The sequence below is a fragment of the Osmerus mordax genome, chromosome 6, assembly GCF_038355195.1.
Source record: "Osmerus mordax isolate fOsmMor3 chromosome 6, fOsmMor3.pri, whole genome shotgun sequence".
In the NCBI taxonomy this organism is placed as follows: Eukaryota; Metazoa; Chordata; class Actinopteri; order Osmeriformes; family Osmeridae; genus Osmerus; species Osmerus mordax.
The window spans coordinates 13,799,118-13,825,583 of NC_090055.1; the positions used below are offsets into that span (position 1 = coordinate 13,799,118).

The following is a 26,466-nucleotide window of genomic DNA, read 5'->3' on the forward strand; positions in this document are numbered from 1 at the left end:
TCCCCCGATCCGTCGGTCGGGCCGGAACCCTCTGGACTCCCTCTTTTCAGCGTCGGGGTCACCAGTTGAAGGATTCTAAATCTTTGTGTCTATTCCAATAAGTAATGATGGTATTCTATGACACAAATCTGTGTTCTAGAAAGAGTGGTCTGGAGTCGCAGAGGTCCGATAATATCAGCTTTAATGCAGCAGTTGGAAATCAACAAGTACAGAGCTCTGGGGCTGTCTACGTTTCCCTACCCGCAACAGAGTTTGGGCTGGTTCACGAAGTCCAACTGGCTATCTTTCCCTGCCCCAGCATATAATATACAGTGCAATTAAAACAGAAAGATGAAAAGAGGGTTGAGCTTGTTCTCTCGTGCATCAGGGAGTTGTTCTTGCCTCCGCGTCCCACCTGCTCGGGTGCCATCTCCACCCAGATTCAAGGTTGTTTCTGAAAATGAAAAGATAGAGACACAAAGAACAGCCTGCTTCCCACACTCAGTGTGAGACCCAATGTTTAAGCCTGAGCACACTTCTAAGTTTCATAACTTTAATAAGCACAATGCATAACTTTAATAAGCACAATACATAACTTTAAGACATGCCTCCTTCATAAATCCTGTTGTTATATTCACTCGTGCACAGTGCCCGTGATGCATTCAGTGATTAAAATGCCACACATATTAATAACTGGGATCATAGTTAGTGCCGTGCCTGATATGCAGCTGGTGATTACAGTTCTAGAATATGTGTTGTAATGTATTATACATTCTTTACTTCTTAAATTAATTTGCTGAATTCATATATTTCATTGATAACTTATTTGTGTATACTGTAGGCTAACGTTGTAATGTGTACTGTAGAGCTAGCGTACCTCCTGGGAAACGGTCTAACGTTAGGCTATTATAACGTTATATAAACTCATCACTTTATTCTTACCTGTCACACTTAGCCTAATGTAGAGAGTAATATAATTTATAAAATGCTTGAACTTCTCTGTCAATATAAGTTATTTGCATCACCAAGCGCTGCAGATGTGTACGGAACGTTTCCATTTTAACCGGCACATCTTTTTGTTCCAACTAAATGTGGTTTCTATCTTACGTGTCCAATACAAAGGTCCAATCAGGAGCTTTAATAACTGTAATCACCATGACAACTCATTCACTGAAAGTTGGTCGCAACCTCTGTGGGTCAGGTTGTGTGTGTCATTCGCAACAACGCAGGCTAATCGATTTCCTAACAGTACCTGTTTCTTCCTTAGCGAAAAACATGGCGTGCTCTAAACCCGGCGAAAAGTTGATTCCAAAAATACCTAATTTCAGACAAGTATGCATTTGTGATGCCGGTGGGGAGCACAAAACCGATGTGTTCACCACCGCGGCACAGCCCAGCCCCGTAGAAGCGGACTGGCCATCGGGAGCACCGGGAGAAGAATAACAATGGAAAACCAGGCTAAGAAACGTAAGGGTGGGGCTGAAAAATTGAGACAAAAAGACATTACCTTCACTAGACAAGGTTTTACCAATTGAAAAACGGCTATGTTCATTTTACATAAAGCTCAAAAAACTATTTTGCGCTAAAATAAAGGCAAAAAAATTGTCTCGCACGCTACGTGCGCTCGCATTAAGTATCCTAGCGTTGTCACGAACTAGCATCACATCAAACATAGAATGTGCATGACCTATTTTTACTCCCAGTCCGTCCCTACGGCCCCGCAACATTAAGAACCCCCCCCCCCCCCCCCCCCCATTTTGTGTCTGCAAGTGTTCCAGTGTTAGTGTAATCAACTGAGAAAAAGCATATTATTTGTTAAAAGATGTATAATCTCATTAGACAATGGCACATTTACAGCACAAAGTTGGCAAAACAATGTTGGTTATTTAAAATGTTAATCTAATTTACAACTTCATTATTGCATTAGTGATACATTGTTGGTGAAATGAGGCCTCAAGTAAAACAAATGAACAACAGAAATTAGACTGAAAAGATCTTCATCCAGATTTTCACAGGACCGTCCTGAACTCGTCAAAGATGAAACTGGGCACATGAGCTTCTGCCACCTATGGTCATAAATACCAATCAGTAAACGATGCATGATTTTCAATATCACCTAACAAAGAAAATACTGAGGAAATATCATGTTTTGTTGTTATTCAATTCCTACCTTGCGGGGAAGTTTAGTGTACCGAACATAATCTTCTAGGAACATCAATGCTCCAACCACATCAGATGGCATGTCTGGGATTCTCTGACTGGAATGGCAACACTCAGAATCAGAATCATCTTTATACGCGCCAAGTAAGTTCGCACAAACAAGGAATTTACTATGGCAGGAAGGTATACACGGTAAACATGTACAGTTTTAAATATAAAATGTAGAAAATAAAAAATTTATAGAAAATGTACGACAGTATCTAAATAATTCTAACCACTACTATACAATGTACAATTATTTAATAAAAAATATGCAATACAAATAAAATACAGCTTTTTTAAAAGAAATCCCCCAAAACAAAAACACAAGAAAATTGAATTGATGGCCAAAATATTAAACCATTTCGAGCTTTTGATTTAACATAATATTTACCTGGTGCACTGTTCCATTATGGAACGAATGAATTGACCAATAAGAGCTAAGAATTGCTCAGTGTATCTGGAGTGGAACTGCTTGAGAAGGGTGAGCAGACCAAGCACCAGTGGGGGCCAGTCAACAGGGTCTGTGGCTTTCCTGCATGTCATCCCTGTACAAAACAGAAATAACTCAACAAAATGCAGAAACTAAACGCAATGCCAGTTTGTGATAAGATAAGATGGTGGCTGTTCTTGCAACGGTCTCAACTGAGTATAAAGGATGTGTTATGACAGTAAGCTCTGGAAAGGTCTTCAGGCCTCAAACTGGCTTACTTATCAAACCATCTTTGTTACATTGGCTCACCTTGGTTTTTGCTATACTGCAGTTTGGGCAGCTGCGCAATGATGAAGAGGAAGTTCACGATTGGAAAATAAGGCAGGCGCTTGGTGGTAATGTAGATCTACAAGACATGAATTGGACCATTCTCTATTATATTTGTTAGTCATTTGCAATCTCTTACGATTGTTGTCTTTGTTCAAATGGAAACCAAATCACTATATTGCTGTCTTCCCTTCTGTACACACCTTGTTGAGTGGATTATGTATGCCAGCAGCCTCCAAGTATGCTGTGATCTCGTATAAGAGAGTGTTGTCCTCCTTGGGGTAAGGAAGTGATGGGTCCTGGTAGTGGGCCTCAATGTCTGCCAGCAGAGAACTACAAGCATATATATTTATACCAGTTAACAAACACAGATGCATAATACATTAATAATGAACCTGCTACATTGTAGGGGAAAATGTTTTCATACTGCAGGCTATGCATGAACATTTTGTAAACAACAGCATTGTCCTCTCCTGTTTGCACAATCATTTCGAAAAGGGAAGGTGGGTGTTGAGAGGGAGACTGACTTGTTGAGGTTCTCCAGAGCTGCAGCAAGGTGTTTGGAATCAAACTTGCAAGAGTAATTCAGCTCGTTGGCAATCTGCTGCCTTAGGATCTGCATCTGGCCCACCTGTATTGTGTACAACAAAAACATTTAGTCATTCATCCTTGATTTCTAAGTGCTGCAATCTCACAGAGCACAATATTACAGTGTCCAAGTAGTGAGGATTGTCGTGAAACACCAGAAAGGTATGACAAACCTTCATGATGGCCTCCAGGTAAGAGCCCCAGATCTTCTGTGTTTTGGCCACAGCACTAGCATAGACTTTACTAGCATTTGCTGGGATGGAATAAATACCTTAATTTATTACATTTGATGGATCAGGGTATTATTTACAATGCTTCTGACAAAACTATTATGATACCTACCAACAATGCCTTTAACTGGGTTGACGGCACTCAACATGGCTTTAAAGACGTCAACCACTGCCTTGTCTCTTAAGATGGTTTTCTGTAGCATTGTCAGGAAATTCTGATGGGAAATAAATGAAAACATTTGTTTTATCCATACAGTACCCTACAATGTTCTGTGAACCATCTGATACAATTTACTTATTATGCCAATAACTTGAGTAGAGTTATTGGTTATATGTTTGCCCATTGTCTGGGAATGAGCAAACATTACACTTTAATTACACACCACAAAATACTATACTGTGTGATTACTCTTTGTTGTAAATCACAAAAGCCATGTCGAGCTGTCAATTAGAATGACTTCTGAGTCACTGGTGAATTCCACCTGATGTAAGTTATGATTTTCTTTTACATACAGATAGGTCTCGATAAAAACCAACTGTGGCCCAATCCCAATGTTCATCTTCACAGACTTACGGACTTTGAGGCGCATTCTCGCTAAGTATGTGAGGGCTTATGGTTGTCCCATTGTGAAATCGTCAAGTGTGCTGACATTTTAAGCCTTTTATGCACCCTTTTCATAAGCATTTTTGGAGATGGGTTCAACTGCAGACCTCTCTCCTCAGGCTGTTCTCTACTCAGGTCCCTCTCATCCAGGTGTTACCGTCCCCGCTGGTCGGAGGATGTTTTGTATTTATATTAATAACTTACGTTAAACTAGTGTTTTACATAGCAAAAATGTGTATCGCGGCTAGTGTTACGTATGGCGAAAGTATGGAAAGGTAGTTGGCTAAACCCATATTTATGCCATAAACATAGCTAAACATAGCCAGAACTGTGTGTAGCTTGTCCTTTGATGATAAATTCCAAATACGCTTTTATCAGATTTGATCCAACAACATGACTATTTTGCAGATAATGCAGCAAAGTGCTGTCCCATTCCTATTCATAGCAATTTGAGCCCTTGCAGCCCTTAATCACTTACCATGTGACATCAAGTAAGTCTGTGAGGGTTCAGGGGGGAGATTGGGCCTAACTACCCAAGACTTGCAATTTGGCAAGAGAGACTTGTTCAAGATGTCAGCAAACAGCAACCAACACCTTTTGTAATCCAATCCTTTTGCAACTTTGTCTCTACTTCTGATCTTACCTGTAGTTCCTTCACAATCATGAAGCAGAGGAGTCTGTCGAGGCCATTGAGGCCAAAGGTTCCCAAGGTGTCCTGGATCTCTGAGAAAAGACTGTTGTTGGTCACCTCCAGGTGAGTTTTTATGTCGTACCACGTGTTCATCTGGTCAATGTAGCAGGTCACTCTGAAAATATACAACGCTTAGACATGCACTGAGAACAAAGTTTACTACCAAGTTCTGCCACTATCGGCCCCACTCTCAGTATGTAAGACTGTAGGTAGGATTTCTACATTTACATTACATTTATTCATTTAGCAGACGCTTTTATCCAAAGCGACTTCCAAGAGAGAGCTTTACAAAGTGCATAGGTCACTGATCATAACAACAAGATAGCCAAAAAACATCGCGAGTAGCCAAAACATGAAGCACACATTGTGAACAACCAAAGTAAGTGCCAAAGGGAAGAACCATAAGAGCATGTAGTTAAACAAGTTACAATTAAACAACATGAACCGCTATAAGTGCAAGTGTACCTGTGAAAAAAAAAAAAAAAAAAAGCAAGCAACAGTAATAAAAACAATATATCACAGCGAGAATTATTTTTTTACAACAGTTACCACTAACCACAAGAGCAACAAGTCTCTAAGCAAGAGTCATTGTGATCCTTGAGGAAACTAACATCGGGTCAAGCGAACCATTCCTAAGTACCGTTGTACTCCCGGAACAAGTGCGTCTTGAGCCTTTTCTTGAAGGTGGAGAGACAGTCAGTATCTCTGATGGAGGTGGGGAGTTGATTCCACCACTGGGGGGCCAGACAGGAGAAGAGCTTGTGTTGGGACCGCCCGGTGACGGGTGGGGGTGTAAGGCTGCAGGAGAGACTTGATGTAGACGGGTGCAGTCTCGTTCACTGCTCAGAAGGTCAATACCAGGGTCTTGAATCTGATACGGGCCATGATAGGTAGCCAGTGGAGAGAGACGAGGAGCGGGGTAACATGGGAGCGTCTGGGTAGATTGTAGACCAGGCGGGCCGCTGCGTTCTGAATCCTCTGAAGAGGGCGGGTTGCACATGCTGGGAGACCAGCGAGCAGCGAGTTGCAATAGTCCAACTTGGAGAGGACAAGTGCTTGGACTAGCAGCTGGGTGGAGTGCTCAGACAGGTATCTCCTGATCTTCCGGATGTTGTAGAGGGTGAATCTACACGACCGGGAGACCGCAGCAATGTGGGCCGTGAGGGAGAGCTCGTCGTCCATGGTAACCCCAAGGTTCCTGGCAGAGGATGAAGGGGTCACCGTCGCAGATCCCAGGGTGATTGAGAGATCGTGGGAGATGGAGGGTTTAGCCGGGATGATGAGAAGTTCTGTTTTGGCGAGGTTCAGCTGGAGGTGGTGCTCGGTCATCCAGGCGGAGATGTCTGTGAGGCAGGCCTCAATCCTAGCTGAGATCCTAGCTGAAATCCTAGCTGAGATTTCTAAAAAGACAAAAGGATTATCCAAGTTATCCAAGCCATCTAGGTTAAACTCTTCAGAGCAAACTATATACAGTCATGTGAACAAACACCCTGTGAAATATTTATTTATTTTTTGGGAAATATGGACATGGTTTGGCCGTTTGTCGACCCTCGGATTGAAGAGGAAGGGGGTTCCGTTCTGGTCGTGGAATGACGGATCCTGTAAGGGGCCTGGGAGTATTCCCATCCGGTCTACATGTGTTTTGGGAATCTGGAGAAGGCGTATGACCGGGACCCCCGGGAGATACTGTGGGAGGTGCTGCAGGAGTACGGGGTGAGGGTAGCCCTTCTTAGGGCGATCCAATTCCTGTACACCCAAAGCGCGAGCTGTGTCCGGGCCCTCCGCATGAAGTCTAGTTTGTTTAGTGTGGGGGTTGGTCGCGCCAAGGCTATGCTTTGTCACCAATCCTGTTTGTGATATTCATGGACAGGATATCGAGGCGTAGTCGGGGTGGGGAAGGGTTGAGGTTCGGTGGGCTGGGGATTTCATCGCTGCTTTTTGTGGATGATGTGGTCTTCTAGTCATCATCAGTCCATGACCTTCAGCACTCACTGGATCTTTTCACAGTCGTATGTGAAGCGGGGGATGAGGATTAGCACCTCTAAATATGAGGCCATGATTCTCAGCAGGAAACCAATGGAGTGCTTACTCCGGGTAGGGAATGAGTTCTTACCCCAATACCCCCTTTCAACCAAAGTGAACTGGGAGCTAGATCGGAGCTGGTGCTAGAGCCGGTTTCGGAGCTGGTTCAATTTGCAAGCCTTCTAAGAACCGGTTTGCTTTTCCACGGGCTAGAGAGCCACAACAGAGCCACATTATTACGTCACTGTATATGTCTCATCTTTCCCAGCAACGCTAGCGCGGCAGCGCCAAATACAAAGCAGAGCCTTTCTAAAGGCTGTTTATCAATCCGAAGAACGCGAGGTTGAGATGCGTGTTTTCTTGGCTATTGCACAATACCCTGGACTCGCAGCAGTATGAAAACACTTGCATTATCAGCGCAACATTTTATAAACTTTTGCTGTATAGTGCTTGTGTATTACATTTGTGTTAAATATAGGCTCATACTTAATAAAGTTCAAAACAAATTTTATATTTACAACAGTCTCTTACACAGAGCACAGGGGGAACAGGGTTTCAACCACCTGGTTGAACCATTTTATTTATGCTTACATTTCTATACACTTTGTAAAAAGTTCCAATTGAAAATAAAAGACTAAACAATTGTCAAATACTTTCAATTCAATCATTAGTATAGTTTCAGTAGAGTACCGCAATACTACACTTGGTATCAGTATCGAAGTCCAAATTTTGGTATCGTGACAACACAAATTCCTACTAAGGAAAAGGTTTGGACACCCTATGCCCTAGGGCTGTCCCCACTCAGTCGACTAGTTGATTTTCTGGTCGATATGCTCTTGGTCGACTAACATTTCTTTAGTCAGGCTGCCGTTTGGCAGTGTGAGATCTGATTCCCGCTTGTGTCACCATTGCTGAATTAAAGAAATGTTCTACAGAAATTGTAGATTATATTATTTAAGACAAATAAAGCAACTCTAAAAATATGTAATTTAAAAGAAAAGGTGTTACTGTTTTCCCTTTCGTTAATCTGCGCTTAGTTTTTTTTGTTTTTTTGCACATGGCACAAGAACAATTGGCTGCCGAACTACAAACTCTGTATAGCCTACTTTGTCGGTGTTATTAGTCAAAATGGAAAATAAATCTGTGGTATGGCAGCATTTCATGAAAGTATATTTACATTTACAAAGTACCGGGTGGCTCGAAAAACGTTGAATGCAAACTCTGCTTTGAAAAACAACGGTTTATTTTTCATAGTTCGACATCAAAGCCTACCACCTGAAAACCGTAAGTTGGCCTACTTCGCTCATGCTAACGCGCCGGGTTGAAAAATGAATATGCCTATTATAAAAATCACATCCAAATCGAATGACATTATATTCTCCGGCCAAGACTACAAAATCTTTCTCTGTTGCACCGTTCCTACCTCGGCTTCTACGCAAGTTCGCATGCTGCACTTTTTCAGGCAGTGATCAGCTGCTCTGATGATTTGCATGTTAATCAAACCATATTTTTTATTTGTAGTACATTGTAAGAGATAATACATAATAACAAATCAGGCATTTTGTATTATATCGGCATTCGGTAACAACAGGACTGGTGACACGAGACTTATTATTAGTAATAGCTTATTTTATATTTATCTGGTGTTTACAGAGACTTAAACGTAAAAAATGCAGCATGGAAGAGTGTAGCCATACAGGCAATGATGCCAGGTTGGTTAAAATTGTGTTGGGTTAAAAAAATTTATTGTAGGTCAACAGAATAGAGTATTTTTCTATAATTACACCAATCTCTGTGTGTGTGTGTAGAAATTAAAATGGATTTAGTTTCCCACGCTTAACTCGAACCCTCTTCAATCGACACTCTTCAATTTTGTTCATGTTCTCTTTATAACCCGACGTAGTGCTGTGCCGGGATTGACGTTGTTTGGATAAGCATTTTGACATCAAATAAAAAAATAAATAATTTGCTGCATCTTGGCTTTCTTTCTTCGCATCACAGCCCCTTCACTCTGATTGGTCCTCTGTTCTGCAACGTATTTGATCTGATATTTTGAGAACCAGGCACTCTGCAAAGTTAATATTTTCCTTTTTATAAACCAACAGAGTGCAGTAGGCTATCGCGATTTAACTAATGCGATTAACAAAGGCATTCGCAATTGAATGAAACTAAGCGTATTACGGAAATTCTGTTTCGTAACTTAGAAGCATATTCGCTTTTAGGCTACAACCGATATTCAGCTGCTTTCGAAGGGGCTGGCTAGCTAACAGAATGACAATATAAAGTGGATATACGTTCATATATATATCAGTGAATTGTTACTTAAATTAATGTGTTTACTGATGTACATTTACAATGTGCTGGCAGCTTTGACAAGTATGGTATGGTGAATTAGGCCTACAATTATGACAACTGGCTCAACCATTTTGCATAAAATGACTTCTGTTATGAATAAAATGTTTAGATATTTGTCCTGGTAAGACAATTTAACAGAGAACCAATATAGCATAAGCAATTGATAACATAGGAAACAGCAGACAAATGAAGGCTACATAATCATTTGAATGAATGTATGCTACCACCTTATTGGCAATTTGACTAGAATAGATGTGGAGGTTGAACAAGTACTAGAGATGACAGAGAATTTAAATTGTGATCTGAGAAATATAGGTACCAAAACCACTGAGAAGAAATGTCATCACCAGCTGCAGCACGGGCACTGCACTATCCATCTACAATTCCAGAAATCTGTGTGTGTCACTAACATCATCGCGGGCACTGTGGCCCATCTATAATTCCAGGAATCTGTGTGTGTGTGCCACCAATTTTATCACAGGCACTATACACTAGTTCAGTATAATTGTAATGTAATAATTTGTTATAGCTAGCTCACAAAAAATATTTAGCTAAGTTTTCCTGTGATCCCATAAACATAGTCTACTGTTGAAAGCTACATATTAGCTCTTCTTCCATGGCAAAGCACTGCAAACGTTGGAAAGATTTCACTCATTTGACACACCTGCCGTACCACATCCAAATCCAGGCAAGTGCGGTAGATCAGCTGCAGCAGTGAAGATTGCATTGTCATGAAATTTTAAGAAAAACTAATATTGTGCTTCAGAACTATACCGTAATGTACATTTTAGGTCATACTGCCCAGCCCTACTGTCTACCAGTGTCCGGCATTGACAGCATTTCAATAGGATTAAGATCAGGGCTTTCTCTAATGACTTAAAACACACTGCTTTTTGCACTGCATTACAATAATGGTATCTTGTACATTTGTATTTTTTTATTGTAATTTACGGCAACATATTTTATTTTATTGTATATTTAATTCTATTCTAATCCCACTTAGTACTGCTAGTTTATGTACCCTTAGTATAGATAGTCCACATATTAAATTTTTAGGTATAAGTTTATTGTATGCACCTTCCTGCCAAAGCAAATTCCTTGTCTGTGCAAACTTTCATAGCGAATAAATCCCATTCTGATTCTGATTGACTTTTTTCTCAATTTCTTTCTTTTGAGCCATTCCTTGATGGATTTAATGGATTTTTTTGGATCATTGTCATGTAGCATAGTCCACATCTGCTTCATATTAAGTGTTGGTGTTACATTTTCCTCAAACACCTTCAAAGTCCTAGTGTATTATATAATAGTGAGCTGGCCAGGCCCTGTTGCAGAATAGCAGCCCCAAACCATTACATTTCCACCCCCATGTTTCACAGTTGGTATGAGGGTTCTTGTGCTCAAATACTGTCCTTGGTTTGCGCCAAACATGTGTTCTGTTACTGTGCCCAAACAATTCAACTCTGGATTCAGCTGTCCAAAGCACATTGTCACAGAAGTCCTTGTATTTGTCTGTGTTCTCTGGCAAACTTAAGTCTTTCCCTGATGTTTTTTTGAGCTATTGTTTGTTTGGTTTCATTTGTTAGCCTATAAAACTCTTACTAAAACCAATAACAAATATATCCAGTACTGTTCATTTTATTTCCAATTCACTAAATGATTGTGTATAATTTAACTCATGTAATTTATTCCCTCACGTTATCTGATCTGCTGTACTCTTATAACGAATTCATTCCTTTAGAATACTGATTATTATATATTAACTTTAGTATTCCTTGGTTCCTAAAACAATTTCAAGGTTTCAACTGAATACTTGATTATAGATCAAAAATATGTATTCTTAAATGACCACATCCCAATACACCTCCCATGAAAATCAAACTTGTGCAGTCTCCTGATGGTAGATGCATTTACTTTGACATGAACTGTGTCAAGAACTACCCGTCTGTCCCAAGATTACATTTTAGGATTGTTGTACACTTCTTTAAGCATCTTGCCCGCGACTATTATGGATATTGCAGCTGGTGATGCAGCTGGTGATGCCAGTTCTTCTCAGTGGCTTTGGTACCTATATTTCTCAGTTCGCAATTGAAATTCTCTGAAGTAGGCTTCAGATACTTTTTCAACCTCCACATAATCTATTTTAGTCACTTGTGCACATCATAAAATACATTTCTAATTATTTTAAACAAATTGCCAATGCTGTGCTTCATGTAGCCTTACGTAGCCTTCATTTGTCTGCTGTTTCCCATGTTATCAATTGCTTATGTTATTTTGATCAAAATGTGTTATATTGGTTCTCTGTTAAATTGTCTTACCACCACAAACATCTAGACATTTAGTTAATGCACTATAGTTGAGCTAGTTGTCATACTGTAGGTCTAATTCACCATACAGCGCTTGCATGTACAGTTCTGCTTCAGGGGTGTTTGCTATGTTTACATGAACGTTTAGATTTTTTCCGTTGTGGTATGCAATGCTGTAAAATAGTCTTGTATTTTCTGTATCGCATAAGTAAGACACGACAACTGGCCGAGGAGACTAAATTTGTACGAACATTGTTCCTGTCGTATGCCCATTTGTGGATTGCTGTCCTTGCCTCAAGAAACCGACCAAGGAGACTAAAGTGGGAGCAATAGTGCACATGTCCGTGATACAGCTAGTGATTATAATGTCGTAGTTGATTTGGTGTTAAGAGTTTGTGCACATTTGAAATGTGCAGGCAGCTTTGACATCAGTAAACACATGAATTTATGTAACACAATTCACTGATCTAAGGGGAGGTTAGAGTCCTCTCCAGGGGTTAGAGTCCCTAAACTCGTTGTCTTTGTCCAAGGGGAGGTTAGAGTCCTCTCCAAGGGTTAGAGTCCCTGAACTCGTTGTCTTTGTCCAAGGGGAGGTTAGAGTCCTCTCCAGAGGTTAGAGTCCCTAAACTCGTTGTCTTTGTCCAAGGGGAGGTTAGAGTCCTCTCCAGGGGTTAGAGTCCCTAAACTCGTTGTCTTTGTCCAAGGGGAGGTTAGAGTCCTCTCCAAGGGTTAGAGTCCCTGAACTCGTCTTTGTCCAAGGGGAGGTTAGAGTCCTCTCCAAGGGTTAGAGTCCCTGAACTCGTTGTCTTTGTCCAAGGGGAGGTTAGAGTCCTCTCCAAGGGTTAGAGTCCCTGAACTCGTTGTCTTTGTCCAAGGGGAGGTTAGAGTCCTCTCCAAGGGTTAGAGTCCCTGAACTCGTTGTCTTTGTCCAAGAGGAGGTTAGAGTCCTCTCCAAGGGTTAGAGTCCCTGAACTCGTTGTCTTTGTCCAAAGGGAGGTTAGAGTCCTCTCCAAGGGTTAGAATCCCTGAACACTGTCTATTTGTGTGGAGTCAGATTGAGTTTAATCAAAATAGAGAGGAGTGTGGTGTGTTTTTTCCTTTGACCAAGAAGTTAAAGAAATCCCGAGGAGAGTTGGAGAAAGGTGGGGGCTAAAAGAGTCAGTTACGTTGAGATCTTACAAAGGTTATCCCAGAGGGTATACCCCTGGTTTATAAATTGGTTCTAATACAATTGGAAGAGTTATACTAGAGCAAAATTAAGTGAATAGACGGTAAACGCTAAACAGCTGTGTTGGTCAAAGAATGGTTTGAGGAAATGTATGTGAAAAATTATGAGGAAGCAATTGGAAAGTTACATAAAGGATTGGTTTAGAGAGGTTCATGGAAGGTTATGAAATAAAACAAGAACGTTTTGTGGATGTGAAGAGATGATTGGTTTAAACACTGATGTTTTGAAGAGGAAACTATGAATATACTTTGAAGGTATATGGGATAACATTTTAAGTCAAAATAGTAAAATCTAGGGTTTTTAAGAGTTTTGATAAAGGTATTAGATGTAATTTGGTTAAAAATGAGAAAATAACTAAATGTACTTTTATTTGGAGTTTAATTATAATTTGGTTTTAAGTTTTATTTGAGAGTTATATCAGAGCCTGGCATACTGTTTGGGATAAACAGTTAGGCTGTGATAATGTTGTATTATGAAGAGGGTTATTATAACATTCAGTTCTGAAATAATTTGGGAAGACTCATCAAGTCTGATAAATTGTGGTTATGATGGTTTGAGCTAATTGGCTCGTTTTGAACTGCAGCAAAACGAGTTATGAAGTTCTACCTATCTGACCTTTATAGAAAATATAGTTGGGAAAAATGTTTGGTTAATAGCTACATTAAGAACATGATTTGGTTTATATTTCATTTAGAGTCAGGTGGCTGAGCGGTGAGGGAATTGGGCTAGTAATCCGAAGGTTGCCAGTTCGATTCCCGGTCATGCCAACTGACGTTGTGTCCTTGGGCAAGGCACTTCACCCTACTTGCTTCGGGGGAATGTCCATGTACTTACTGTAAGTCGCTCTGGATAAGAGCGTCTGCTAAATGACTAAATGTAAATGTATTTAAGAAGCATACGGATTCTGGTTTGGCATAATGAAAATTGCTTTGATCATATCTTTGATAAAAAGAGCTGTGATTTGGTAAAATAGAGAATCTAAAACAATATTGGTCTTAAACTTAACTGTTTTAAAAGACAAAAAAGGTTTTTTGGAGTGAAAGAAATTAGACTAACAGTTGATTTTCTAAAGAAGGGAACAAAGAAACAGATCGTCATTTCTAGGCATGACTAATAGGAGTTGAATATCAAATGATGATGTATGGTCTTATTAGATGCTGTTACATGTGTTTGCTCAACAATAAGAAAACTGAAGGGTCAATACTGCCTGGTAATTATAGATACAGTATGTTTACTATGTGAATTGAAGTCTTTCCCAGTCCTATACCAGATGCATAACACCATTTGAATTGATTTATTGGAGATCATATGTAATACCACAACTTAAACCTTTCACATAGCATGATGAAGAGGCGAATCAAACCGTTAACCAATTTTATAAAAAATGCTAACTAGAATCAAAGTCTTCTGCTAAATTCTGTTCCAGGTGAAGCAGTAAACCAAAGAGTGGAGGAGTCAAACGAGGAGATTGGGTATTGATTAAAGTTATCAATGAAAGGAGGGATCTTATGAAAACTTTAAAATATCCTGTCTAATTTCTGGTTTTTCTATTTGTTTCGAATTTAGTTTATTTTATTACAATTCTAAAAGCTTGGCTAAAGTTGTATGTGGTAAAGGGGGCCTGTGAGCATGTCCAGGTCTGCCGTGGATACATGGATGTCGAATGTCCACTCTGTGGAGTGACGGTGGGTTTTCCCCTATAACATCATTAGGGTTTTCCCACTGTGTCCAGTGTGTCCTCACAACTTGGCCATAACGCTGCATAGTCTCATCATTATTGTTGATTTGTATGCCAACATTGTGTAATCAGTAATGGGATATTTTTAAATTTGTGTTTGTTGTCACACCCTAAAAGGGTGTGAAAGGAGGGATTTATTTGAACTTTAAAAATATCCACTTTAAATCCTTAAATGGGTTCTTGATTTCAATATCTGTGTTTAATCATTGGTGTTCGACTGTTCGCATCTCATTTGACTCAGTTACTGCTTGATCATGGGAGATAAGGTGATGCTGGGACTGTAACTCTTTTCTGCTTCAGGACGAGTCAGACCGGCGGGTCTGACTACCTAACCCCTGTTCTAAGGCCCCATTCCCCTGGAGATCATGTCCCCCCCCTTTCTCACTGGATGATCTACCCCTTCCCCTTGAAGACCCTGTCCCACCTGCCCCAATACATCATCAGATGTTCGGGAAAGCCTGTTGTACATTTATGGACAGTACCATTCAAGGTCATCGAGAGAACCTTGCACGCCCTAAGGGTGCTGGGGAAAGGAAGTACGTGGTACCACTGGAGCATGTGTTGTGCTGCTCCAGAATCCAGTTGTACGTTGCAGGAGTTGGTGGAGAAGGGCCAGTGAACCTTTTGCTATTGCTACGAATGTGAGAGTCCGGAAAAGAGGGTTACGATTAGGCCAAGAGTGATACTGCTTGACCACACTAGAATTGTACTGGGCTAAGAAGGTTTCCGCTATTTTACTTAAGAGTGTGCTATATCAATATCAACATGACTGTTGCTGTATCCCATGTATCAGGTCCCTGTGTAACAGGATCATTGTCTCGGCTGAGGAGAACCCGACGAAGGGGTTCCAAATGCCGTTGCTGGGGCTGGCTGACCAGGACGAGGAGGCGGTGGTTGGTCCGGGCTATGTTGATTGATCTCTGGTGTTTTCAGAGATCAAAAGAGGGATTAAAGAATATATTGTGCTTATTAAAGTTATGCATTGTGCTTATTAAAGTTATGAACTTAGAAGTGTGCTCAGGCTTAAACATTTGGTCTCACACTGGGTGTGGGAAGCAGGCTGTTCTTTGTGTCTCTATCTCTTCATTTTCAGAAACAACCTTGAATCTGGGTGGAGATGGCACCCGAGCAGGTGGGACGCGTAGGCAAGAACAACTCCCTGATGTACGAGAGAACAAGCTCAACCCTTGTTTAATACTTGTGTTTCAATTGCACTGTATAAATATATGCTGGGGAGGGACAGATAGCCAGTTGGACTTCGTGAACCAGCCCAAAACTCTGTTGCGGGTAGGGAAACTTAGACAACCCCAGAGCTCTGTACTTGTTGATTTCCAACTGCTGCATTAAAGCTGATATTATCGGACCTCTGCAACTCCAGACCACTCTTTGTAGAACACAGATTTGTGTCATTGAATACCATCATTACATATTGGAATAGACACACAGACTTTAAATCCTTCAACACACACACAGACAGAGATTTCTGGCATCATTACAGAGATTACCTTCATCTCTCGAATGGTTAAAATGAAGATCAAACTTCCATATATAAAAAAGTAAAATGGACAAAGGATACCCCATGAAAACCTCTTTTTCACATGACTATATATTTACTACTTTTACTGTGAACAAGCCCCTACCTGGGATCAGTGATCCGCAGGATCTCCCGGCAGAGCCGACCTATAAAAGTGGCTGACTCGTCAACAGAGGGGAACTTGGGGATGGGGATGTGAGTTGACTGGTACACGCTCTGCCAGTCCTGGATCTGAACAAACACACATTCACGTTGAATAAACTAGAGAGACCAAGGCACTTTCTGCAACATTTTCATCCGCTCTCAACCTAAAAACCTATGGAAATCCAATGAAATCACAAAAGTATACGCATCTGAGTTGAAAAATTGATTAATTTATGTAATTCAGCCGCCACCACAATTGCCCTACCACTATTCAACGCACAGATATATATATATACCAAATGCAAAGAAAAAAAATGGTTTCTGTATGTGTAGCAGGGAACCTACCTTGGCTCTGAGGAAGTTGTTGCACTCCTGCTCCACATTGTAGTTAATGATACGAGATACCTCCTCCTGCCAGATCTTCAGCCCGTAGATACTGACATAATCCTGAATGTACTCAAAGGAGCGGTAGAAGCCATCCATGGTGGCAGCCATTTCCTTCAGCTTGGGCATCAGCTCACTGGGCTGCAATTAAGGTTCAGTCCCATACAGTTCCCAACATAATAATTCTGCTAATGTGTTTACTGACAATAACACTGATTGTATCCATAGACTAGGATGAAACCGGTAGGTTCATGTGATTCATTTTTTAAAATCCTTTCTTTCTCAAGCATTTTCTTCAGTGGACATACATTCACATGCTGCTTTCATAATCATATGATTATGATTAGGGATGGGTATCCCAGTGAATCGATTCCTTGGAATCGTTAGCAAAATTCCTTAATGATTCTGTTAACGATTCTCTGTGCCGTTGCGCATGCGTGAACTTTTATAGTTTATTCAGACAGACTGCAGCAAACATGGCAACTAGGAAGAAGCGTTCTAAAGTTTGGTTGTATTTCACACGACAAAATGACAACGCCACTTGTAACGTGTGTAAAAAGTCTATTTCGTTGAAGGGAGGAAATACTACAAATATGAAGAAGCATTTGAACACACAGCATGGAATGAAGTTACTGGAACGTCATGTGTTCGATGCATGCCGCAGCGCAGCTAACGTTCACGCTTCATCTCTATAACTATCTAAGGTAGAGCTAAACTGCTCAAAAGTGATCACAACCACTTGTTACTGTGTGAAGTAATTTGCCTTTATTGTGTGTAGTCGATCTAGTTATCTTCTGTCCCGTCGTTTGAAGCATTTTAGCTCCGGCATTCGTCTCCCATTAGTATTGATCTTATTGATCATTTCACGTTATCGGGGCGGCGTGTGTTATCAGCAAACGTTCGCGTGTCCCATTATTAAACTGAGCATATCGATTTTTAATCCATTATTAAACTTAGCATTTTAATTGTTTAACATTTTAATAGTCCTGTTAAATGTGCCTGAAAACGCCTAAACAACATACCCAAAGTACATTGAAAGCTGTTGTTGAACCATTTGGAGTACATGCATGTAAATGGTCTCTTTTGAAAGGTGACACTGAAGTTATTTCCCCTGTTGTTAGGACCCCTGTAAGTCCTACTGGTGTTGAGTAATAGAAGCTTGAACACAAGGAAACTGAAAGTTTCTATCTCCGACTAGATTTTGTTTTGAAAACAGAGGCCTGAAGAGGCCTAGAGGTGGTAGGTATTAGCTCATTTCAGAGCCAGTCAAAGCCAGTTTGAGAAATTTGTTTAGAACGAGTGTGTGTGTGGGGGGGTGCAGGACGCACAGACCTAGTTGGCTGTAGAGGGGAGAATCGATAAGGAATCGAATCGATAAGCAGGAATTGATAAGGAGTCGGAATCGTTAAAATCTTATCAATACGCATCCCTAATTATGATAGAAAAGTATTCCTCAGTATTGTATACCGTATATATTATTGTATTTCTAAATTTGTCCTGATGGGTTGCATCTCCTACCTTGGCTTTAGGGTTGAAAATGAGACCTTTGTGCAGAGCGTAGGCCACTCTCCTCACCAGCTCTTTCCTGATGCCATCTTCTAGGAGCTGCTTGGGATCCACCTAAAACCACAACACCACAAATGGAGTCAGACAACTTTGTGGAGGATCTACCAGACACACCACAATGTTTTTCTCTGGTTGGGTTGGGACATTTTTCCAACTAAACTGGAAAATGACTCCATCATAAATCAGGTTTCAGAAATATACTTTCCGTAACAGTGCTTTAGCCACAGTATCATGCTCACATGTAAGGTTAAGGGCCAATCCCAATACTCCCCCTTACCCCTTCCCCTTACCCCTAGCCCTTACTTTTGCGCATTCACGTGAGAGCTAGTGGTGTCCCAATACTCTTTTTGAGCTAGGGGTAGGGCTAAGATGAAGGGGTATACACCCCTTAAAACCAAGTAAGATCGGGAGCTTACTTGAAACCTAGGGCTATGTGAATACTGCGCGACCGGCAACAATGGCGGCCAGATCATCCAGAGAGTCTGATAAATGTAATATTTTCGTCTTAATTAATTGATAAAAAAATTATGACGGTCTTGTTTTGTGCTATACACAGTCCTTTAAATATATATTTGCAACCATTTTCGTTTCTAAAAACGTTTCTAAAAATCGCTAGTTTGCTACGCTAATGTTACAGTTCTGATTTGCACAACAGTCCCGCATTTCTCTCACTAGTATGTCTACAGTTTTAAGTAAACTCCATTAGCAGCGAATTTAGTTTGATATCAGTGCATAACACTACTTGCTTTGGAGATATCGATACGTGCTAGATGATGTACCAGTAACCAAGTGGCGTCCCATTTCTTAGGGATATGTAGCCCTTACCCCTCAGTTTCGAGGGCCAAGGGCTAGGGGTAAACTAAGGGCTAGGGGTAAGGGGGAGTATTGGGATTGGCCCTTAGTGACAGACTACTGGACAGTATTAGTTTACCTTGATAATCCCAACGAGTGTGGTCTTCATCATCAAAATCCCTTCTGTAAATATTGAGATGGCGTGGGTAAGCTTGGCCACCTTTTTACAAAAAAATGATAAGGAACATTCAGTGAGATGGCAAGTTTTGCCTCTGAGTTATTAAATGTGTGTCCTACTATAATTCACAGTCCACTGTCCCCCCCCCCACCACCACTAGATTGTTTGTGCTACACACCAAATCTAGATTACATGTGGCATCCTATGAATATTTCAGAATATTCAATTTGCAGGGCACATCAGTCCCTCAATTAGCACACCTACTCAGAGACACTTGACAGATAAAAGCCTACCTCATAGCGAGCTCCTAGTTGAGAGTAGTCCTTTAGCTTGTCCTTGTCCAGACGAGTAGGAACCTCCATGATATCATGAATCTGCAGTTTAATAATCTTGGCCAGGGAGGTGAACATGCTCTCTGGGATGATCTGCAGCACCTAATGTTAGGCAAGTTAAGGAAACATTTATACATTATGTTTGTATTTATCCCGAGTCAACAAGGTAAATCATTTGGATTTTAGTCTATCTTTTGTAATTGGATACCTATTTATGACTCAAATCTGATTGACCAGATTTGCCACATGTAAGATTACGTAACAGGTTTGAGACCATATTCATAGATGATTCGAGTCAGATTAAAATATGACTCCTGGTCATTCAACTAGAGTCTGAGAGATCAAATCATTTTTTGGTGCCTGAGAGCTTATTTTTATGGTACTCCCTTTTAACATTCAGTCATAACAGTTTAGGACTACACACGGAACTCAAAACATATAACAGGTGTAAGGCTGGGTGTCACCCTGCCCCCACGTCTTATATGCTAAAATCTGTAGATGCTGGATGGAGTCTCTACTTGATGGGTCTCACACCTCATTGTGTAATTGGGTGTGCTCACGCCTTCGGCGAGCACAACCATTGTTCTCTCACATATATATTTATTGTTTATTTTCGCCCCCCTAAGGATCAGTCAATATTTGGACTACATAGACAACGCCTGTGTCAAAATGTTCGTCTTGGTCTGAGTCAATAGGCAGTACACTGCTCATAACCAGTGAACCTGTGGATGGGTTGGGGGTGGGGTGGGTCGGCTGGGGGGCTTGGGTGGGCTGGGGGAGGGACTTGGGTGAGCTGGGGGGGTGGGTGGGGGGGAGGGACTTGGGTGGGTTGGGGGGGGTGAGTGGGGGGAGGGACTTGGGTGGGCTGGGGAGGGTAAGTGGGTGGGAGGGGTATTTGATACTTTTTTGTTATACATTCCATGTACCTGTGCTCCTGTTTATTCATTGAAAAAAAAAAAAAAAAAAAAAAAAAAAGAAATGTTCGTCTTGGTCTCGATTGCGTTGCTTGTATTTTTATTTACGTTCCATTGCAACGTTTTGGTGGCAAAAAGTGCCTTTAGTCAACGAAGGGTATTCAGTGCTAGCTACGTCACCACGTCAGCACACGTTAGCAACGACGCATGGATTGATGTGCTGTTGCACGGCGAGTATCGTATCGTGCCGTGGTGTACTACTACTAGCAGCATCATACATGTACATTTAAGCAAATCAAGACTTGCATGTACAGTAAGTAATGTCACATTAAAGAATGTATGTAAAGTTTAAACTCAAGCTTGTGTGGTGCGTCGCTGGCTTCAGTGCCACAGCCTAAACTTTATGTCAAAACAAACGTTCTCATTTCCGGCGCTTTCAAACAATCCCCTCACTCAGTGAAGTTTGGCTAGCCTTCTTTTGAATTAGCCATTTCTCCCTAAATAGATGTAAAGCTTATTTACGTTTTTGGGGGCATATTTTCAGTTAGCAGATGGTACTGTTTGAATCGCGATTCCATCTGAAATACTGCCGGTGACAACGTTGTTACAGTAGCTTGTTTCAAAGGGGGTTCGCTTGTTTCTAAGGGGGTTCTTGAGTAGGCTAAATGCTTGAAAATATCACTAGATGGGAAAAAACTTAAGGGGACAGACCCACCTGCAACTGACGCAAGCGAGCACACCCTACAATTTCCCCAGAAATTGTACCCTCTCTAGTTTACTGTAGCATTGCTAGTCATATGTTGATAAGTAAGGGTCAAGATGTGGTCTGATTGGTTGTTCTTGGGTATAAAGGGAATATGAAGCATTGTTCTGTGGATTATTGATCTCCTGAGGGCTTCTCCTCAGCTCAGGCTTCTCTTACTCCTCCTTCTCTCTCTGATTTACAACAATCAAGGTAGAGTAGGTAAGAGTTTAAACCTTAATTTTGTAACATGTTTGCCTTGTAATTGATTTCATTCATTTGAAATGTTATTAAATATCTATTTCATTCTTACTTTGACCATTCTTGCTCAGATTTAATCAGAGTAATACTTCCAGATCGAGGGGAAACGGATTGCAATATGCAGTGAATATATTCAGAATATTCAAATCAACAAGGAAGGGGACATATCAATAATGAAAGCAAAGCATACTGTACTACACTACAGTAGTACTAGCAGAGCAGGGGTCCCCAAACTACAGCCCGCAAGCCGAATACGGCCCGCCCATTCATTTGGACCGGCCCTCTGAACAATGCCAGAGACATTTATTTTTATATATATTACAGTACTGTGCATAAGTCTTGGGCACCCAAGATTTTTTACACAAATAATGTGTTATACTGTATATCTTCAATTAAATGCTACATATTTTCTTGAATTACATGTTTCGATGAGGGCGGTGTGTACACGAGGGCAGCTTTTATTATTATTATTTAATTCGTAAATTAAGAACAACACAGGAATTGCGCAAAGCAGTTTATTAATTAGTAGGCGACATCTCTGGTGTCTCGTCGGTGAGGAGGCAGATGAGGATACTAATAGTGGTGCAGAAAGTTTTGTACCGTACCTATTTGTAGTAAAAATACATTAGAATTATAGTAAATCTAAATGTAATGTTGCTGCATTTTTTCGTTTAAGTGTATCAGATTTGAATGCAACGTTTAATCAAAGGAATATATGTAATATAATTTTTTTATTTGTGCAGCAGTGTAAAAGTGCAATTTTGATAAACTTGTAAAAAAAAAATATTTCATTATTTCTTAAAGCATTTTTCCTTAACCTTTTTTATTTTTATTGTGCCTAAGACTATATATATATATATAAAATAAAAAAAGTTTCACACTGATTAATATGCATAAGTAAGTAAATGATTTTATTTCAATATTTTCATAACAAAATAATAAACTAATCTAGCATAATAAATAAATTTAAAAGCATAAAATCTCCACAATAATACTGGTAGACAGTATTATGGTAATTTTCTGTAACAGACCGACCCGGCCACACATTAAAGAAAAGAAAAATTATCTGGCCCTCACAGAAAAAAGTTTGGGGACCCCTGTAGTAGAGGGTCAAGGTTAAACTGCTTCAGTGATTAAAGCAAATCAATTCGTAATTGTTTTTTATGGCATCATGTTCAAGTTTATAATCTATGATTCCGAAATAAAAGTAGGCAATGTGAAGTTTCCAGCACAGACTTACTAGAGTTAAATACGTACTGCTGGAGTGTAGCTGGCTACAGGGCTGCCAACTTTTCAAAAAACCTTGGAGTGAGATTTGGGCCAACCAAAATGTTGCAGCGTACTAGGGCTGCAACTAACGATTATTTTAATAATCGATTAATCTGTCGATTCTTTTTTTGATTAATCGATGAATCGGATAAAAAAACAAAGACAAAAAAGCATTCATTTCCAACCCCTTTATTCAAAAACAGAACTGACAGTGCAAATTCACAGTGCAAAAAATCTTCAAAATGTGCACAAACAAGCACACAATTTTGAAAAAGTTAATAATATTAGTGTGGATGTAATGCTATTTTCCAAGATGAGCAATTTATTTTAGTTTTGTTTCAAACTTTATTGAAAATTGAAAGGTTGTGGAAGTAGGCCAGACTTTATTAGAATAATCTGGTGTATATTTAAGATGTTTTGACACAATTTTGAAAAAAGTTAAGATTTGCGAGAATACGCTATTTTCAAAGATTAGTGATTTTCTATCATTTTATTTAAAACTTAATTGAAAAAGTAAAGGCTGTGGAAGTATACCAGACATTATTAAGATACTCTGGTGTCTGTTTGAGGTTTTATATTCCTAAAAATATTATAAAAGTCTACATTTTTCAAAATGGTATGGGTTGTTTTCACCCGGTCCCTAACGTGATGCTGCAAAGTAGCGTCTTCCGAATGTGAGACGAATGTCGAATATGAAACTAACTTCACCTCGGTCAATTAACACACTGTTTCGATGTATTTAGTGTGAAATGCTCCCACACCTTGGATGACTTGGGTCGTACTGATTTCTTTGCCTCCGCCATGTGTTTCAGAACAACGTTACCCAACGTCTCTCCGATGGCCTTGCCTCTACCTCCGCTCCGCGCTCAACTAAACTTTTTTTTTTACAGCGGTTAGTTTAGTTTGTTGGTAATAGTAGCTCTAAAAGCTAGCTACTATTAGCTACTATTAAGATAAAGAAGTAGGCCTAATCATACTAGTAAATAGTAACCATAATTTTTATATTCAGTTTTGCGAATGTAATCTCACATCTAATGTGATGCTAGCGTAGGGCTTCAGAGAGAGTACAATAGCAACACAATACGTTGAAACAGACAAAAGTATGTTCGTTGATCTTTAAGATATTCAGCTGAATTCTACAATGTTTTACTCTTGGATTTTGGGCTGTGGAAAGGGAAAAATTGACTGCCCTCTAAACTCCTGAGGTACTACTTGCTATCAGATTTGTATGTTCTGTATGGCATTTTGCACCTTAACGACGGAAAGCTTGACAGAGCTTCTTCATTTACATTTAAATGTTGTCATTTAGCAGACGCTCTTATTCAGAGCGACTTACAGTAAGTACAGGGGGACATTCCCCCGAGGCAAGTAGGGTGAAGTGCCTTGCCCAAGGACACAACATAATATGCACGGCTGGGAATCGAACCGACAACCTTCTGATTAACAGCCCGATTCCCTAACCGCTCAGCCATCAAGTAATGACCGGTAGCTAAGGTAGGATTGGTCAAAGCCATTTTGGGGGGGAGAACACACAGATTTTGGGAGCCTCCTGGTTGGCTTTAGAAGGTTATGGACAGGACATGGAAGCTCCTAATTGGTCAATCGAAAGGTCAGAGTGCAGTGGCCATTTTGACACCACGAAATCCGGAAAATTCCGAATGGAGCCGAACGGCTGGTGGTCCGTTTAACAGAGAATACTCAAATACTCAAGAAATATATTGAAAAGACCCAGTGATAACATCTCATGTGGGAAACATAACAATTTCTAAACACTACCTTTCTGACGTAGGCCACAAGCTCCCCAGAGTAGAATTGGGAGACACTGAGCAGATCAGGGCTGTTGGCCTGGTTGATTCGCAGCAGTGGCAGGTCCAAGGCAGATGCCAACTGTTAGTTTAAGAAATGTTGACACCAGTGCAGGTTTTAGTATATTATGTTATCTTTTTTATCCCACAACCAATTTCTCTGCTAATACATTTGATGGCACCCTATCCTCTATTGATTATGTGTATGTTATTGGTTTTAATTTATATGTGTACAATAAATGCGAATTTTACCTTTAGAAATGTGTCTCTCAGCTTAGTCACCATGGAGGGGTTCACTCGGATGCTCTCCTGCATGATGGATGTGAAGCTGTGGGTAGCAAAATAATAACATCTCAAACAATTACGGTATCCACTGACAATAACAGTCCAAACAGAACAAACTCAGACTAAGAGCGATTCACATGACCCCATATGAAAAGGTAAATAGACAGCTGCAGCCCCTCGCCCAGAAAAGGGAAACCGGGGCAACCTCCTGGAACCAGGAATAGTGGGCTCACCTCTACTCATAGCCCTAGAGTACTAGAGAGGGGCTGGACTATTCTTTTCCGGAGTTGCCCAGGGAGAAAGGTACAGGGCGGGTGTGGGAATACTCACAAGCCCCTGGCTGAATGCCACTATGTTAGAGTTCTCCCCAGGGAAGGTTGCATCTATGCGGCTGCAAGATGCTGGGGGAAAAACTCTGACTGTCGTGTGCTTATGCACCGAACCACAGGTCAGAGTACTCGGCCGCCTTGGAGTTTCTGGGTGGCGTCCTAGAAGGGGTTCCACCTGGGGACTCTATAATTATGCTGGTAGACTTCAATGCTCATGTGGGCAATGATGGAGAAAGCTGGAGGGGGGTGACTGGGAGGAACGGCCTGCAGGATCTGAACCTGAATGTTGCTTAGCCACTGGACTGCTAGTCATGGATTGGCCATAACAAACACCATGTTCGAGCATAAGTAATAAATAAAATAAATATCTACTTGGTAAACTTGGTACCAGAACACCTTACACCAAAGATCGATGATTGATTTTGATGTAATATTATCAGACCTACGGACATATGTCTTGGACACTAGGGTAAAGAGAGGAGCAGGACTAATCTTGAGGCACAGCCGAGGTGAGGCAGATGTCTGGTTAGGGAACCTCAGCATTGCGTCTCTGCTTTTTGCAGATGACTTAGTTCTGTTGACTTAATCAGAGCAGGACCTTTAGCACATGGTGAGGCAGTTTGCAGCACAGTGTGAAATGGCTGGCATCTCCAAGTCTGACACCATGGTTCTCTGCCGGAAAAAAGAAGATTGCTCCATCAGGGTTGGGAGTGAGGTCAAGATATTGTTCACAAGTGAGGAAGGAGCATGGAGGGATTATATATCAGCTGGCCTGGGAATGCCTTGGGATCCCCCAGGAAGAGCTGAAAAGTGTTGCAGGGGATATGGACGTCTGTGTAGGTAATAGGATCGTAAGGCCGGAGACGCTTGGTGTTTGTCCCCGGCTTGGGAAATTCAATTCTGGTTAGATGTTCAGGGAAATAATTGACTTGTTAATATCTGACTCCAATTTTAGAAATGTGCACAAGTGCGTTACCTGTAACCTTGAGCACTAAACAGTTAATGGTAAAAATTGTCTGCTTGATTAGAGCATCGACCCTAAAGTATGCGTGTTCACTAATCAGTCGTTTATCATTACTATAATATGGATTTAACCATAGTAGACCTAGTATGTAAACTCAGAGGCTCCGGTAAATTCCTTCGGAGCGTGGAGATCCACCGTAAGTAACTCAGAGGCCTTAAGTTAAAACCTACTTCAAAAGTCTGTTTATAATCAGTATTAGCCGCATCAACC

General features: G+C 40.7%; 1 protein-coding gene across 2 annotated transcripts in view; it reads right to left on the bottom strand.

Annotated features, from left to right (window-relative positions):
• Nucleotides 1-1,796: 1,796 nt before the first annotated feature.
• The window catches only part of washc5 (WASH complex subunit 5), a 77,836-nt gene continuing 53,166 nt past the window's right edge, over nucleotides 1,797-26,466 (bottom strand). For both annotated transcript variants that reach the window (XM_067238387.1, XM_067238388.1), the window contains 16 exons: nucleotides 24,871-24,946; nucleotides 24,590-24,700; nucleotides 19,589-19,729; nucleotides 19,257-19,337; nucleotides 18,278-18,379; nucleotides 16,721-16,900; nucleotides 16,338-16,462; nucleotides 5,004-5,166; nucleotides 3,869-3,971; nucleotides 3,700-3,779; nucleotides 3,466-3,569; nucleotides 3,142-3,271; nucleotides 2,921-3,017; nucleotides 2,573-2,726; nucleotides 2,150-2,237; nucleotides 1,797-2,045 (listed from right to left, as the gene is read on the bottom strand). In XM_067238387.1, coding sequence (XP_067094488.1) covers nucleotides 1,989-2,045; nucleotides 2,150-2,237; nucleotides 2,573-2,726; nucleotides 2,921-3,017; nucleotides 3,142-3,271; nucleotides 3,466-3,569; nucleotides 3,700-3,779; nucleotides 3,869-3,971; nucleotides 5,004-5,166; nucleotides 16,338-16,462; nucleotides 16,721-16,900; nucleotides 18,278-18,379; nucleotides 19,257-19,337; nucleotides 19,589-19,729; nucleotides 24,590-24,700; nucleotides 24,871-24,946 — 1,792 coding nt within the window. In that variant the 3' untranslated portion in view covers nucleotides 1,797-1,988. The remainder of the gene's footprint in view (nucleotides 2,046-2,149; nucleotides 2,238-2,572; nucleotides 2,727-2,920; nucleotides 3,018-3,141; nucleotides 3,272-3,465; nucleotides 3,570-3,699; nucleotides 3,780-3,868; nucleotides 3,972-5,003; nucleotides 5,167-16,337; nucleotides 16,463-16,720; nucleotides 16,901-18,277; nucleotides 18,380-19,256; nucleotides 19,338-19,588; nucleotides 19,730-24,589; nucleotides 24,701-24,870; nucleotides 24,947-26,466) is intronic.